The 16,577-nt window shown below is 41.8% G+C and overlaps 2 protein-coding genes and 1 non-coding gene across 5 annotated transcripts; all 3 read right to left on the minus strand.

Moving 5' to 3' along the window:
- Window positions 1-1,772: 1,772 nt before the first annotated feature.
- Window positions 1,773-11,548, minus strand: KICS2 (KICSTOR subunit 2). Of its 3 annotated transcripts, none has more exons than XM_041465614.1 (4): window positions 11,268-11,548; window positions 9,212-9,285; window positions 8,997-9,115; window positions 1,773-4,487 (listed from the first exon to the last, which is right to left on the minus strand). In XM_041465614.1, exons 1-4 carry the CDS (start codon window positions 11,500-11,502, stop codon window positions 3,671-3,673), a joined length of 1,245 nt encoding a protein of 414 aa, XP_041321548.1. In that variant the 5' UTR covers window positions 11,503-11,548; the 3' UTR covers window positions 1,773-3,670. The 3 variants fall into 3 exon arrangements, with proteins under 3 accessions (XP_041321548.1, XP_041321546.1, XP_041321545.1); XM_041465612.1 differs by having other exon boundaries at window positions 8,997-9,133; XM_041465611.1 differs by having other exon boundaries at window positions 8,997-9,285.
- A 1,363-nt stretch (window positions 11,549-12,911) lies between these two features.
- RPL18A (ribosomal protein L18a) lies at window positions 12,912-16,496 on the minus strand. Its single transcript, XM_041465619.1, has 5 exons — window positions 16,347-16,496; window positions 15,802-15,981; window positions 15,100-15,229; window positions 13,484-13,593; window positions 12,912-13,061 (listed from the first exon to the last, which is right to left on the minus strand). Exons 1-5 carry the CDS (start codon window positions 16,362-16,364, stop codon window positions 12,969-12,971), a joined length of 531 nt encoding a protein of 176 aa, XP_041321553.1. The 5' UTR covers window positions 16,365-16,496; the 3' UTR covers window positions 12,912-12,968.
- LOC121352616 lies at window positions 14,351-14,482 on the minus strand. Its single transcript, XR_005954967.1, has one exon. It is a non-coding gene; the product is annotated as a small nucleolar RNA SNORA68 (small nucleolar RNA).
- Window positions 16,497-16,577: the final 81 nt, after the last annotated feature.

A 16,577-nucleotide genomic window follows, 5' to 3' on the forward strand; every position in this document is an offset into this window, starting at 1 on the left:
TGTTGCAGTCCTTCACAGCACAATACGAAATATATTAGTTTACATTCACTGCACTGTCTTTATGCAAAGGGAGGAGAAATAAAAGAATGTCTCATTCAAGAAAAAAACAACATCACATGCAAAAGAAAACAGCTTACAAGATATAAATATAAAATATATCAGACTTTTTAGAATACATTTGCTGTCAAAATCACACTGCAGGCAAAGGATATTAAATTAAATATTCCTCCAGTATCCTCATGGACTCAAGCAAGTGATGTGGTACATGAAATTGCTACAAGATAAGCTTCAACACTGCTATGCTAAGCAGTCTGAATGGCACTAGGAATATCAAATCTCAGTACCTGTTCTAAAAATGTTTAAATATGCCTGAAAGCAATGGCTTTCAGTATGCTATCATAAGTATCTTTACATCTTGCATTTACAGCAGTCATTTATAAATGATTTTCAAAGGACATTAGCACATTTAATCTTAGCTAAATTGGTGCAGAGGAAAAGCTAGCAGATGGGGTATCACCCAGTTCAGCAAAAGTCTATTTGTTTTCCAGTTCTTATAGACAAGACATTAATCAATCTTTCCAGTACTGGAGTTAGTAATGAATGCATTTTTTTTCCAGTTACTGAATTTCTGGTCACCTTTACTTACTCCACAGATATGTTCCTTCCCTTGCTTATTTATGCAGGTTTTCATTTCTGGCCTAGCCAGTTTTACATCATAGATACAGAATCACAGAATGGTTGGGGCTGACAGGGATCTTAAAGACCATCTGCATTCAAGTCCCTGCCATGGCTGGAGACACATTCCACCAGACCAGGTTGCTCCAAGCCCCATCCAGCCTGGCCAGGGATGGGGCAACCACAGCTTCTCTGGACAGCCTGTTCCAATGTCTCACCATGCTCATAGCAAAGAATTTCTTCCACGTATCTCATTTTCCAGTTTGAACCTAATGCAGTCTCCCCATTACCTCATTAGTAATTTAAAACATAAACTCCATAAAGCATCAAATAAGAAACTGTACCATGAGTATTCATAGATCTGACAAATCCATAAATATTCATTCATTCCACATACTCACACTCCCCACACTTTGTTTTTGGTCACAGCACACTCAACTCTGCAACACTGTTTCATATTGATTGCATGTCACCTCTCTTCAGCTTCACCCATCTTCGTCCAAGCCACTTCCTACGGCTTGAGTTTTCTGCTCCCCATGTTATATTAATTTAAGGCTGAGATCTTGCAAGGAGAGCCACAGGGACAGGACTCAGAGACAGCCCCATAAGTTTCTCCAAAACCAATTCTTTCTACCCTTTGCCTGCAAATCTCTCCCATTCCCTCCCTTCATACACCACAAGAGTAATGTTTATGGTTCCCTCTGGTTCTTCATCAACTGAAATATTCAGAAATTTTTATCCACAAGTCACAAGGCTCCTGTGATTGCTTCCCCAAAATCCTCTAAGAAAAAAACTGCAGCAAATCACCTCCTCCTGCACAAAAGCATCACCCAGCATACCCTCCCCTCTGACACACTGTTTGCCAAGAACAGTAACAGGAGTCATTCTCTCTCTTCCCATAAAAAAAACTGGGCACAGCCTCTATACATTTCAGAAACTGGTAAAAGCTGCTGGTCTGCTTCAAAGGGCAGCAGATTTCCCTCCCACCTCTTCCAACTCAGAAATGAATGTGTCTGTACCACTCAAAGTTTCTTCCTCCAGTTTTCTCTCCCCTTTCCCACAGATACTATGACAGGGAAGTACTGTACAGGCAGACAGATTTTGTACAATGCTTTATTTACACTGCTGAAGATTAGGAATCAGTTCTGGTGACAGTTTCTTTTACGTTAGGCTGAGGAAGTCAAAACTACACATTATTACAAGGTCACTGTCCCACAGAGGGAAGCACACAAACTCTCTGAGTACTGTCATTTGCAACTTTGTCCTGTTAAAATATAATTCAAGCTGCAAAGGGTAACACTCTTACAAAAAACAGGTGCCCTCCAACTGCTGGTATATTTGCAACCCTTGTTATTTTCTAGTGGCAAAGAGTAGAGCTTTTTCAAGTGGTGTTGCAGTCAGACCAAGCCTTCAGGTAAAATGTAGTACTACAGATATTCAAAACAGGCTACACACAGTTAGAGGAAAGCACGGAAGGTTCCATCGGGCACAGAGTGGAAAATCAGAGCTTGTATTTCAAGAACAGAACGTGCTTATGTGATTGTAAAATGTCAGCATTTGCAGAAAGGCAAGACAATTACCACAACCTTCTGTGGGAGAGAAAGGGAATCATTAAAAGACACATTTGCAAAAGTATCTTTTATAGTTCAACCTTAACAGAAACCAACATTTTGACTTAAGCTCCCTTTTAAAACCAACCTGATGATGCTATTATACATTACACAGTGTCAATGTGTACTTACTTTACTACACATATATACATCAGTTCCCCTGAACCCCTGTCAAAGTGCTTCCACAACTGCATAGCTAACAGTCAGAAGAATCCTGCAATGTAAGGCTAGAGGCACAGCCAAATTGACCCCTTTATTGTATTTGGAAACCCTCATTTCCAAATTAAAGCACTTTCAGGGTAACTAGAAAACATACTTATTCCAACCCTGCAGCCTAGAAGTGGTGAAAGAATGAGGTAAACATACTGCATAGGCTATATATTTAAATCCAAATCCCCAAAGTGTTTTGGCTTAATTATGCAATTATTTAAAATTGAACAGAGAGAAAAAATAGTTATAAAAATCTGAAAACAAATCTAGTGTATTAGACAATAAATCATTTAGAAAGGGCATTTTCTACCACCTTTTTTTTCTTTTTTATGTTAGCCAGACAAAAAACACAAATTGAAAAGAGCCTTGGTGCTTTTCCCATGGAGCTGCTCCTTCTAGAACAGCTGCTCAAATTCAGCTTGTCTGCTTCAGTTAGCCTGAGCCAAGACAGGGCCCACACTGTCCCAGCACTCCAGAGAATACCAGCCTTCCAGGCCATGCTGCAGCTTTTCTTGGCCCAGCCCAAGTCCTGGAGCAGTGACCAAGCTCTATGGCACAGGGCCTTCAGAACAGATTACCAGTCTTAACAGAGTGTCAGAGACCTCAATTATAATTTTAAACAATTTGGAAACTAAATTATAATTAACAATAGTGACTTTTCTGATTCTCATATTTTTATTTAAAATGTGTCTTTGCAGGTTCACTTTTTTAAATATTCCCTTGCATCAGTGTTTAGTTACCAGAAATCATTCCTGTCAGGCAATGCAGTTTTCTGAAAAGACAGTATCTTCCATCCTCACCACATTTTCAATAAACTCTGTAGAACACAGTCAATGATCAGACTATGATAAAGTGCATATATTCCTTTCTGATACAGGCAACAAAACTGTGGACTAAAAAAATAAATCATACTGGAAATTGAAAACCACACCAAAAAAATCCCACGGTGGCCCTTTACCACCCCACAATTAAGTTGCCCCACTGAGTACTGCCCAAAAATACTTTTCTTCAAGTGTCTGTTAGCTTAAACAAAAAAAAAAAAAAAAGCTTATAACATTTAAAAAAATGGTTCCTCTTCAATTAGACTCTGAGAATCACAAATTCATCTAACTTTGAAAGCTACAGCTCTCTCAAGGCTAGCATAGTGCCTTGACAACTTTTAAGTAGTTTGTACTTCACCCTTTGGATCCAGGTTTCAAGCTTGCAAAAGCTTTGGAGTTCTTAAGGGAATGTGAAATTTCATTGAGAAAAGAAATAAAATGATAGTCCCTTTCTGACTTCTTGGACTCAAAAATAACTACAATGGTAAAGTGAGGTTCGGGGCGAGTCAGAAAGTAGGTGCTTTGGACTTTGTCATCGTAGAAGTGAACAACCTTCTCCAAACTGTTGAGGTCAGAGGTTCTATCAGTCATAATCATGATCACATTGGGCCAGTGCATAACAGGCCTGTCACTGGGCAGAGACACCACTGCAGGATACTGATCCACTCCCTTGGGGGCTTCCCTGTATGAATGGGGATGATGATAACCATGTCCCTGAAAACTCTCTGATCCACGATTGTCAAAAATTAAGGAAACATTGACAGCATCATACTTCCGGATGAAGCTGGAAATTTTCCCAAAGTAATCAGGATTTGTTTTAGCAGTCAAAGTTTTCATTTCAGATGCTGTTGTCTGTCGACTAAGGGCCTCATGAAAATAAAAGCTAAACTTGGCAAGGAGAATGTTTTTGAGCTTCATCAGCCAGAGGAAGAGGTGTGGAGGTTGCACAGCCTTCTGAGACTGCCCTCCAAACAGATGCTTCTTGGTCTCCCGCTGTTTCTCAAAAATTTGGCCCCAAGTCTGTAGCTTTGTGTGAGCACTGTGCAAGTTGACCAGGGATGGAAGGAACTTCCACTCTGAGATCTGAGCCTGAGCCTTTAAGAGATGTGCAAGCACATCTACCTCCAGCTGGAAACTGCTTTCAAGAGGACTGAGGATTGGATGGTGAAATCTAGAAGACATAACATTAGTCAAGACATGAGAACTGCTATACACAAGGGTGAAATAATCAGACAGTATTTGCCAGTTAATAGACAAAGGATCAAACATCAGAACAAAGTGTAAATTAAAAAAATAATATTCTTAATTTAAAGAACAGTTCTTTTTACATAATTAGGGTAAATATTTCCACAAACAAACAGCACTTTACATCTGACAAAAAAAAAAAAAAAAAACTGTCAGACATTTCTCTGCCAAAGTAAGGGCATTATATTTCATCAGTTCAACAATCACAGTTTATCTTAATCTAGGAACTACTATAACACCATTTCTTTTTCAATTAAGATGATCTTGTTCCAATTTAAAATCTCTTCTGGCAGTAATATATGTCTTGATGGTTCTGCAGCAGCAGTAAGACATTAAGTTAAAGGAATTATGTTATAGATCTGTTGTTCACACAGGGGAGCTATGAGGAAGCCAAGCTGAGTTTGGTTTTGCTTTTTGGAACCATAATTAACTCCTTCTCTTCTCACTTTTTTCCCTGACATTTAGAAAAAATACAGATGCAGTCTACCTCTCTTCCCATGATACTCAAATTATTTGCAATTTATAACACCAGCAATAACATACTTAATTGAAACAATGAAAAACTGTAATGTAAAATATATAACTTTAGAAAGAAGTGGCCTTTTTAGTAAATGTGTTCCCTCATTGGCATTTAGGATTCAAAGAGGTCTCTAATAAAGAACAATGAACAGTTCAAAGACAAGACTTGATGAGGTTTCCATTTAAGTAAAGACAGATTTATCTTCTCACTTCAGAAAAATATTTTGGGATCTTGTTACTGTTTTAAAATAATAAAGTTTCTACAGAATTTTTCCAACTTTTAAAACTAAAACAATGTCATTATTCCTCTCAGCTTCTAGGACATAACAAATACAACCTGTTTTGGAAAGAGCTGGTTCATCAAAACACTTGATTTTGTTGTAGACTAGAAGAGAGAATAAGAATGTCAGGCTTTTCATCCCCTCTCCACTACTTTTCCTTTGGCTTGTGAGAAAAATCTGACTATTTTATCACTGATCTGTAAGCATCTCTTTTTTTTTTTTTTTTTGGAAGCCAAAATTTGTAAATTGCAAGGATTTGTTATTAAGATGCAAGTTTAAATTGATCTGAAGAAAATGAAATTAAGAATATCATAAACCAGCTGATGCAGCACGTTGAGCAAACCAGCCTGGCTGGGTGATCTTCTGCACACAGCACATGCCAGCAACCCTCAGGCTGACCTGCTGGAGCAGGGATCCAGTGTTTACTGGCCACTTTGGTGGGCTGAGAAGTCCAGAGCATATTTACATTTCTTTGAACAAACAAGAGCTTAAAGAAGAGTCAACAAAAGATAATTTCTAACAGTCAACATTAACATCTTACAGTCTCCAATGGTTTTGTCATTCACCAGGAAAACAGTTTTGTTGCTGTGTATTTTAAGAGGGTACAAAAAGCATTATGCAACATTATTTGCTGCAGTCCCTTCAAATGACACACACCACAGTGATTTAAATACGTTTGCAGTCAGATCAAGAAAGTTTTCTTCCATCTTAAAATCAATTTAAAAATCCTTATTAAGGCAGCACTGCCAAAGCCTCCTGGATTAACATTCTGATGTACAGCTCCCCACTTCTGCTTTGCTTCACAGCTTTCCTAATGTTGCACTGTCCAGCAGGATTTGCTAAACTGTTTTAACCAAAAAATACACACCTCAGCCACAGCTGAGAAGCTTGATATGGTTACAGAGAGAACTGATGAGTTATGCACAAAGCATAACCGCTGTAATTGAGTTTTATAACGTAGAAGCATCCAACTGAGCTCAGTATCATATAAAACAGACAAGTTCTTGCAATATTTCATAAACCAGAGTGTCAAAAACTTAAGAACACATTGAAAATTTGAATTTTTTCCTCCTAATCATTCCTGAAAGCAGAGGGATGCTAGTTTTGTTTTGCAGACTGTGAAGAAGCCACATTTTCATTTTATTTCCTTCCAGAGATCACACATTCATGTACATATTATATAATGCTGACTAGATGAAAAACATTAAACATTTAAAAATTATGATACCAGAATAGGTGTTATTTTATACAAAGCTTTTAAAGGATCTTGCTTCCAATGCTGCTTTAATAATTTAAGATCCCACCCAAACCAACAGTTAAAAACTACAGGAAAAGTTACTTCTCCAGATGTATTCTAGAGAAAAATGGAAAGGAAAATGTCGAGTACTGGCCATGCACAAGTTAGGAATAAGTAGTAATGAAATAGTAACAAAATAGCTTTAAACTGTTCAAGAATTAATGACATTTCAGATACAAACCATACGTCCTGTTAACTATCAATTTTGCTGTTCCTTTACCAGCTACCAGTTATTTCCTCTACGCTATCTACCCAGCTATTTTCACAAGTAAAGGAAAGAAACCAAGGCCAGAACCTATCTAAAAACAAATGTCCTGTCTGGCCTTAGCACAGCTGGCTGAACCAGCTATTTTCCTCTACCCAGCTATTTTCACAAGTAAAGAAACCAAGGCCAGAACCTATCTAAAAACAAATGTCCTGTCTGGCCTTAGCACAGCTGGCTGAAATAATGGCACACATCCTCAGCTACAAGTGAGGAATGCACTGACAGAGGGAAGAGGCTGGGTAAGGATGAGTTTATTTGATCTTTCACCTGTAAAGCAGAAATGCTTAGCAGCCACTACATATCAACATAACACACCCCAGAAACTGATTTGAGATACAAAGACACTAAAAGGAAGGACTAAAGGAATATATCACTATATCCACTTTATTCAGAAATATTCTGCATGTCACTGGGGAGGAGCACACTGCAGCTACTGAATTAGCTCTGAGAGCATCTTAGATTGTCTCCATCTTAAAGACTGCTTGTTAACCCAAAGCAAGATCATCAGTATTTTTTCCAGGGAGACATTACTTTTTTTTTAAAGATGTTATGATATATATAGTTATACACTACATATTACATAAACACATTATATAACAGATAATGCCTTAGAAGTACAAATGTACCTGTGAAATTTATTTAAATTGCATAGTAAAACATGTCATATGCAGGTATAGTCTTGCAAGTATAGTCTCCCCCCACTTCATCAAAGTAAGAATTTCAGTTCTCAGATTTTTAACAGTGTTGTTGATTCAGCACATGCTCAGAACAGATGGCAGTTGTTAGTGTGCAAGAGAAATCAACTTTTCAAAAAATAAACCCCAAACAAAAGCAAATGTCAACAACAAAAACACCCAACCCCTAAACTTATTTCCCTTTACTCCTTAAAGTTTATCACACCAAGGAAAATACATCTAAATTTCAGGTTTTTACTGGACTAACAGTCCTGATATTTTAAGTGATCACAAGGCAAGAATTGAAAAACATCACTACTAAGATCATATGGACCAGTTTTGATTTTCAAACCAAACGTATTCCTAAAAAATAAGGCAATCAGCTGCAGTGCTTCAATCTGGAATATCAGAAAGCAGCACTGAATTATTTTCATTTTTCCTAGGTGAACAGTATAAAAATCCTAACTGAAAAAAAGTAAGACCTATGAATATTCTCCCCAAAAGTCTTCCTAGACACTATTTCACTAACAATGACTTAAAGAAATTCAACCACATCTGACAGTTAACTTCCTACAATGGCTATTTTTTTTTGGTTTAAAATGAAGAGGAAGAATTTGAGTGTGTTGACAAGCATTCAAAAATTCTCTTTTAAACTGCCATCACTTGGTTTAAAACTAAGAGGAAGAATTTGTGTTGACAAGCATTCAAAAATTCTCTTTTAAACTGCCATCACTTTCAAGGCACATAAGTTAGATGTGAAATACCCAATCTACCCTCATTTACAAACATCCCAGGATTTTTGTAACAGGAACTATTAAATCTTAACGTCAAGAAACCATACTGCCAAGGACCAAAGTCTCAGAGGTGCTCCTCCTACTGGCTCCAAGACCTCTGGAGAAAAGTGGTAACAGAGCACCATAAAGCCCTGCCAGCTAGTCCAGATAGTTGAGGTGTAGCTTTTAGATCTAAGCAGACATATTCTTAAAAAGTAAGATTGTCACAAAAGTATTTGCTTTATTTATGTCACCTTTACTGAAGTCCATATGAAATTAAGGCTTTTTCCTCTCCCCTACCAAAGAAAAAAGTTCAAGAAGCCTTGCATCTTATAAAAGGAAAATCACTCTTCCTCTCTCCTGAAAATGAACATGCTGAGCATTAATTAGGCATAGGGAGGAAGGTTCCTAGTACACCATGAGCAGACTCCCTTTGTTATTTCTCCTCTTTGGAAGAAACTTCATGCATCTGAATGACAGACACAGACTTCACATATGAATTTGTGAAAGGACTGTGCTGTTCAGCAGTCAAAGGACAGCAAAGTCTTTAGGTTTGCTTTGAACTTCAACATCAGGTATTACAGATCACATGTCTGAGTACATACTGCCAGCAAAGAAGCACTGACCTTGAACTGTATTTCTTTAAGATGGATTCCAAAATGTTTACCAGTTCCTCAGAGTTAATGAACTTTTGGGTGCTGAGCGTGTACATTTTTTCATAGAAGTCAGCAATTTCCATCCGAGCCTGAACAAAAAAACAGAGCTGTTCAGACAGGTGAGAAAGCAGCTCTTCCAAGTGAGGAGCTGTTCCTCCTAGTGCATTGTGACCCGTCGCCACCACCTTCTTCAGCTCATTATGCAGAGATGTGTAGATGGTTCGGATGGAGTCCTTTCGGCTGAAGAATGACTGACCACCTGTTCAGATAAATATGGAGGTATTACCAAATTCCAGGGACAGCAAAGATAGACAGCAACACTGGAAAATTCTTGTAATTACATATCTAGTTGTTTGTAAGTATTGTTTAATTACAGTACTTCTTTGAACAAAGCAAAAAATTCAGTATTTTATTCTGCAGGTAACTGAATTACAGAGCATATGCTCAGAAGCGCTTTATGTAATTTCACACAAGCTACACTTGTCCCACTTCATGTCTCAGCAGTCAATGCAGCTGCAAAACAGTAACTCCTTCACAGCTGCCTCAGTTAGGACAGGACTTTTAAGAAACCCAGGGTTCAGTTAAATTTGCTACTGTGATACATAATCTGGAAATACTGTTATCTGTGGAAGTCAGAAGAATTAAGTCATCATCACTTGACTGATCAAATTTTAATAGCCTCCACTCCTATTAATAACTCCAGATGTTTTCCAGAGAATTCCCTTAACAATCCCTCTTCAATCATGAAGCACTCAAATTCATGAAGCAACCTTTAAATGGGAACCATGCAACATCTGTGTGTACAAATCAAATGTTTCTAGTCCCTATACAATCTAAATATACACCAGAATTCAAAAGGAAAATAATCACACTTTATCCCAGTGAGACCACAGTGCAGGTTAATCCATAACTAAAACTTGGAGGGCGAGAGGGAGAACAAGAAGTCATCTGTGCTTCTTTCTACCTGCTCAACACTATGAGGAATTTTAAAAAGAAAAGAAAGACAAGTAAAGGGTCAAAGTAAAAGATATTTAACTTTGACATTACAAAAAGACTGTACAAATGTACTAGCCTTATTTCATAGTTTCTATTTACAGAAGACCTAATGTGCCATTCTGACAGTCAATGGCTGCAGCAGAGCCAGAGATTGAGTCTGAACCTTTTAAAGATTCCAAATTTAGGTGCTGCTTTGAAACTGCTTATAAATTTTGTAATGCTGGACAGCTCTTTCCACATTCCTTTTACACATACAATGTTCTACCTTGACATTTGAGGTAGAAAGGTAGAGAACTGGCTATCATAGTGAAACAGCTCCCATTGTAACACAGGAGTAGCCCCCCAGCCACAGGCAGGAGGAAGAATCATCTATTGCAGTTGTTCATGAAGCAAATAAATAAACAAAACTTTGCCCCTTCTGTTGTCACCTTTATCCTTTCCGCAAGCACAAAATTCACTCTTTAAAGTCAGCCTTATAGACAGAGTTTTGGCTGAAAAGATCTTATAATAGTTTGAAGTCATCACTTAAATAACAAAGCTGAATTTTCTTGATGGTTTAATGTGCTATACATCAGATTCATATTCTTTGATCCATTTTCCATACCCATCTGCACTTCAAAAAGAAAATAAGCAGCTTTGCCCAGAGGGTAGCATCATGAAAGCTCATCCTGTGCCAGTCTGGAATTTTTCCATCCATGTACTGATAAAAAATGAAGCAGCTGCTATCATGGCCAAAGCTTCCTGAGATCCTGCAGTACCTGCATGGGTAACAACTCCTAGGATGCTGTCTCCAGCCCCGAGTACTCACACATATACACCTCGAATACAGGTGAAAAAGCTTTAACGCTTTGGTCACCCCAGTAAGGCCATCTTTGCCTATATCTCAGCCAGAGCATCTCAACACAGAAACACCCCTGGCTAATTCTTGGGAAGGGCGGGTAGGCGCCCTGCCGGCCAGCGAAGAGATGCCTCGAGTGGCACAGAGCCAGCGTGCCACCTGCACAGCACCTGTCCTCTCGTCCATTCCTTAAGGGCAGCACTAATGGCTTCCCAGCGGGCGCACGGACACTCACTAAGCCAGCACCGCCTTCCAGAGGCCCGCAGCCGCCGAGGCAGGGCCCGCAGCGCAGTGCCAGCGCCGGCTGCCAGCTGCCCTCAGCCGCCCGCGGAGCGCAGCGCGGGGCCGGCCCCCGGCTGAGGCGGCGCGGGCGGGGAGAGCCGGTCCCTCCCTCCCCGGAGCGGTACCTAGCTTCTGTCCCAGGAAGGTCATGCTGTGATAGGCCTTCTCGGCCGCCGCCAGGTGCGCCAGCCCGGCCAGCAGCGCCAGCCAGCTGGACCCCGCGCTCTTGTTGGCCTCCCGCTCCTTCTCCACATTGTCCTTGGCCTTGTCGTAGGAGAAGATGCCCAGGTGGGAGAAGAAGGTCTCCAGCACGGCCTGCTCCACCGGCACCGGCGCTCCCAGCGGGATCGACTCCCCCATCCCGCCCGGCGCCTCCGCAGCGGCCACCACTTCCGGGTCCGGCGCCCGCCCGCCCGCGCGAGGGAGCACGTGACCGGCGGGGCGGGGAGCGGCCGGCTCGGGGTCACGTGACGGGCCGGGGCTGGCGGGCGGGGCAGCGGGAGCGCGCGAGAGCGCCGGGCCCCGGGTGCGCGTGCCCGCGCCGCGCGCCCGACCTGCCGCCCTGCGCGTCGTGCTGTAGGCGGAACGCGAAACCACGCTGCTGCTGAACTGTACCGTCAGCCAAAAACGTTCTACGCCTCCAGGTCCTTCTGAGACCCTTATTGCCACCTCTTTTACTCCCACAGGATCCTCCACCTACTTCGGGCTTAGCTTCTCCCTCCCTTGCAACCGGGGAGATTGCGGATTGCCCACATTAATCCCATTTTCTCCACTTCATGTTTCAGACAGACGGGCTGCCCGAACTGACTCTCCGTGCAGGCGGTGAGGAGCACAAGGCTGAGCCACGGGCCCAGGCCACAGAAGGGCAGCTCTCTGTGGCCACACTGAGCGGTCCCAGCTCTGCAGAACTGCTCACCCTCGCACTGGCAGACAGCACCTCTCCAGTCAACCCAGGAAGGACACATTCCCAGTTTCCTCTCTGCACAGTATTTCCCTGCACTCTTAGCAGCATCTGCAGCCGTTTTTTAGCTGACATCAGGACAAAACACAGCATCAGTTCTTTAACACTGGTGTGACCCACGTACTAATTTAAGTAGCTGCCTCTTGTTCAGGAAACCATCACTAAAAATGGGCATCAGAAGCAAGCACCACCTTCAGGTATGAAGCAGCCTTTTAAATATGAACTAGTGTCTGCAAGCTGTGAACAAAGCAGCCTAAGGATTCAGGTTTAGATATAGGAATTGTCATCATTTTCATTCATTGGTCTAACAAAAAAGGGTAAGTCTGCCAAGCCCTTCATCACTTTTCTTTTCTAGGCACGGGCACCTCCACACCCATCCTTGAGCTTCCAAGTGGTGTGTAACATCCCTGAAAAGGTTCCAGTTAGAACTAGAATTTTGGCTTCAAATGCTTAAAATTTGAAGCACCTTAACTGAAGTTATGAGGTCTTTATTCTTACAGCTGAGTTCTGCACGCACCAGAAGCTGCCTTCTTCCTGAACCCAACTGTTCACTTAGTGTGCCAAAGGGACAAAATGGATGCAGGATTTTACAGCTGCTCAACAGATCTCTCTGATCTGGAAAGCTGGTTATTAAAATTTAATTTATTGATGGGCTATTTCAGTAATTTAAGTCAGCACCTGAAACACTCACCTGTTCAAGGCAATCACAGCTGTTAATAGTAGGCTGCCAATGGTTTACAGAAAATAAGAGAGTAGGAATGGGGACTCCTAGATAACCAGGACACAATCTCCAAAAGACAACTGAGAGTGAAAGGTTCCAATAAGACCTTTATTGCAACACAAAGTTGACAACATGTTTTTGTATTTAATAGAAAGTATTTGGTCTCTTGGTGGTGAAACGTGGTTTGTGCTGGCGACGCAGAACTCTGTGTGGCAGCGGGAACTTGATTTTAGAATCCTGCAAGAAAAATGTTTCTATGTTAATTGAGGTATCAGATGAACAACAGAAAATAGTTTGGAATAAGCAGTCAAGCTGTACTCAGTGACTACCTTACGCTTAGAGAAGTAATCTATCCACAACTTAAGATATACTTCACGGGACTTAAATGCATTAATTCTGCATTCTTTTTTTCAAAAGTAATGCCAGTCAGAGGCATGTTTTCTGTACCATAACATGTATTTGCTTTATTGTGACTTTCTTCCAAATACTTGTAGCAGTAGAAGTCTTGATCATAACATACCATAATCATGAACATATGCACCCAAGTTTGGCTCCTGCCCTATTTCTGGCTGCAAAGCAAAGCTGTACCACACAAGAGAGATCCCCTCTTCCAATCCAGCGTTGGACCAGGCCCCACCAGCCAGTGCTGGCTCACTTACATGGAACTGCTTGACTGCTGGTCTGCGGCACTTGCTGGCAGCAATTTCCTCAACCTTCATGATCTGGATAGAGTGAGCACGGGCACGATGACGAGCTCCCATATCACGGTCTAGAACAACAGAACTCATTAAAAATAAATTCTATGATATTTTCAGTTCAAGAATCTTACAGCCCTTTGCTCAAAAATGTTCACAACTTTTAAAAATTCTAATCAGTTGTAATTAAAATCAGTTTCTATTATGTGAAGTGATGGCACAAGTATCACAAAAACAACAAACAACAGCAATTCTTCCTGTAAGGTCTAAGTAAGCTCCACAACAGGAAGAACCATCTTATCTTCTTGTCCAATTTCAAGAAAATACACATGGACACAAGTACTATACCTAGAACTACTTACTCTCCTGCAAGAGAAAAAAGTCCTGTGATTTAGAATCAACTCTGAAATATTACTGGAAAGACACGTGAACTTCAAAACAGTTTCTGTACCAAAAGGAAGGTGCAAGTAAAAGTAGGACCTGAGGATATCTTTACTTTTATTGAAATGGACCACCAATAGAACCACAAATTGATGTTCATCCCACAGAATAAGACTTTTTGAATAGGAGGAAGCATCTGTACTTAGGCTACCTGAAAATTCCTCTATTCAGCAGTGCAAATCACTGGCCTCAAATCACATCCATATCTACTTCCACAAAGTAAGCCTGTCGAAACACTGCTGTTTCCCATGAAGATCTAACACACCTATTAAAAACTTACCGGTCAAAACTATTCTTGAACATAAAAGTACCAGTCATTGTGTCATGAAAAGTTTTCTGGGTCTCTTAAGCAATCCTTCAGTATATTCATTAACAGAGATTATTGTAAATTAATGTAGAACCTTCAATTTCACTTTCAACAGCACTTCAGCTTTTGAAAGGCGACAAGATACATTTAATATTTGCACACATGACAAGAATATCATTATTAAGAACAATATTCTTTGGGTTTTTATGTGCAGTCTGTAGTGCTTTTAACACTTTGGAGTCAAGTTTCAACAGCATCAGCCATACAAATGGTCTATCCCTCAAGTACTTCACAAAACAGTCCAAAATCAGGACAACCATTACTTCTCCATGATATGAGGTGATGAGATCTTGGTGTAACAATAGGGGCTTTTTCCCTGTTTTTTTTTTTTTCCTACTTGCTCAATTAAGGACAGATTCTAGCATATTCCAATGATCTCTGAAATATTATTTTCACAAGACTTGGGAAGATATATTCAATTATTTTAAAACAGCACAGTGCAGGAAATACACACAGCACCCGAAAAGTCATTAAATTCTCAGTTTCTGTGAGCAACACTCATTACTAGAACTGTAGGAAGACACACCAAAAAGAAGTGGGAGTATTTTCGAGTCAGAGAAACTGCTTAAAAAGAGGTAACAAGTCACTTACCACATGTATAATAGATAAACATCTGTGTAATAGATGGTAAGCCCCTCCTTTAACTTTTCTCAGTATTTCAGTTATTTTACCATGGATTAAGTCAGCATGCTTTATGCCCAATTTGAGATTTAATCTTCTGCTTGTATGCTGCTCCTACCATTTTACACCTCAAACAGTGACATATACTTACAGCACTGAGTGACAGCACCCGCAGTGGTCAAATCTCTGTACTCCCTGTACATGTTGTGGGTTCCACTACGAGAATCATAGCGCAACCAAATACCAAAATTTTTTACCCGCAGAGGGGACTTCTCATACACCTGGAATTACACAAGAACATGGAAGTGGTTAGAGATGATGTACTATCACCATTTTACAATTTTAGGAATAAATATTTCAGAGCTCTAACGAAACCCCTGTTAAAGTCTTACTGTCGAAAAAAAAAACCTCTTTGCTCACTTTCCCCTTACCAAGACAGCTGGATGTGTCTTGGTAATTCAGAGTACAAAGCTTTAGTAATTCAAAAGAAAAATACAAGATTTCAGCTCTAAAGAGTGCTCTTGAAGTATCAAGGTAGAGGAGCGCAAGCACACAAACATCCCAGGGCTATGAATGTCCAAATGCCTCTTAAAAGGTATATTGTACAATGAACCTAAGTCTAAGGTTTAACACACAGGTCCTCATTTTGAACCAGTAAGTAAATTTGTATTTTGTTTACAAGACATTTACCACTACTTTCAAAAACCAAACTTGTCACTCCTTTTCACAGCTACTGAAAGACAATGAATTTCAACTTCACACCCCATAACTGCAATTCCTGTAAAATCCCTCAACATACGCTTGCTAGAATTCCGTAAGAACCTCCCACGCTTTTAGGTTTTTAATCCTTCACCTGTCCACAGTACACAATCTCTCCAGAAGACTTCTTCATCTTCTTCAGCTGAGAGACGAAGTACCAGAATCGGGACTTGGCGACGACATGGTTCGGAGCGAAGATCCGCATGCGGTACAGAGGAGGGGTCGTGCATTTCGGCGTGGGCAGGCAGCGCCCGACCACCTTGTACTCGCGCAGCTGGAGGGACACGAAGCACAGGCGGACCGCAGAGTGAGCGAGCCGCGGAGCCACCGACCCGAGCCCTTTGAGGCGGCTCCTCAAAGGAACAACGCGACGAAAGAAGCTCAGTCCATCGGGGGAGAGAGCCCCTTGTGCCGGGCGGGCCGATGTCCCCGCGGTAGCGCACGCCGATCTGGGACCGCACCTGGCGGGAGCGGCGCCGCCGCCATGTTGGCCGCTCGCCGCCCCACGGGCCAGGCGGCGCCGTTCGGGTACGCACGGGCCACTCTCGAGCTACAACCCGCCACCGCCACCCTCCCGGCGGCCACCCCGGCCGCACTCTCGGTTCCGGCTGCGCCCGCCGGGCCCCGATCCGTACTCACGGTGCCCGACGCCTTCATGGCGCTCCACCGCCGTCGCTCTCAGGAAAGGAAAGGGATGGGCACCGTGCGCCGCCGCCTGACGTCATGGCCCAGCCCCGCCCCCGGCGGCCCGCGCGGCGATTGGCTGCGGGCGGAGCGCGATTGGAGCACGCAGCTGTCAGTCTCCGCGCGCGGGCCTGGCTTCCGGGCTGGCGGCACCGCGTGGCGCGGCCCGACGCGCGCCCCCCCTAT

This window comes from Pyrgilauda ruficollis, unplaced genomic scaffold, assembly GCF_017590135.1.
Source record: "Pyrgilauda ruficollis isolate IOZ18807 unplaced genomic scaffold, ASM1759013v1 scaffold19, whole genome shotgun sequence".
Classification (NCBI taxonomy): Eukaryota; Metazoa; Chordata; class Aves; order Passeriformes; family Passeridae; genus Pyrgilauda; species Pyrgilauda ruficollis.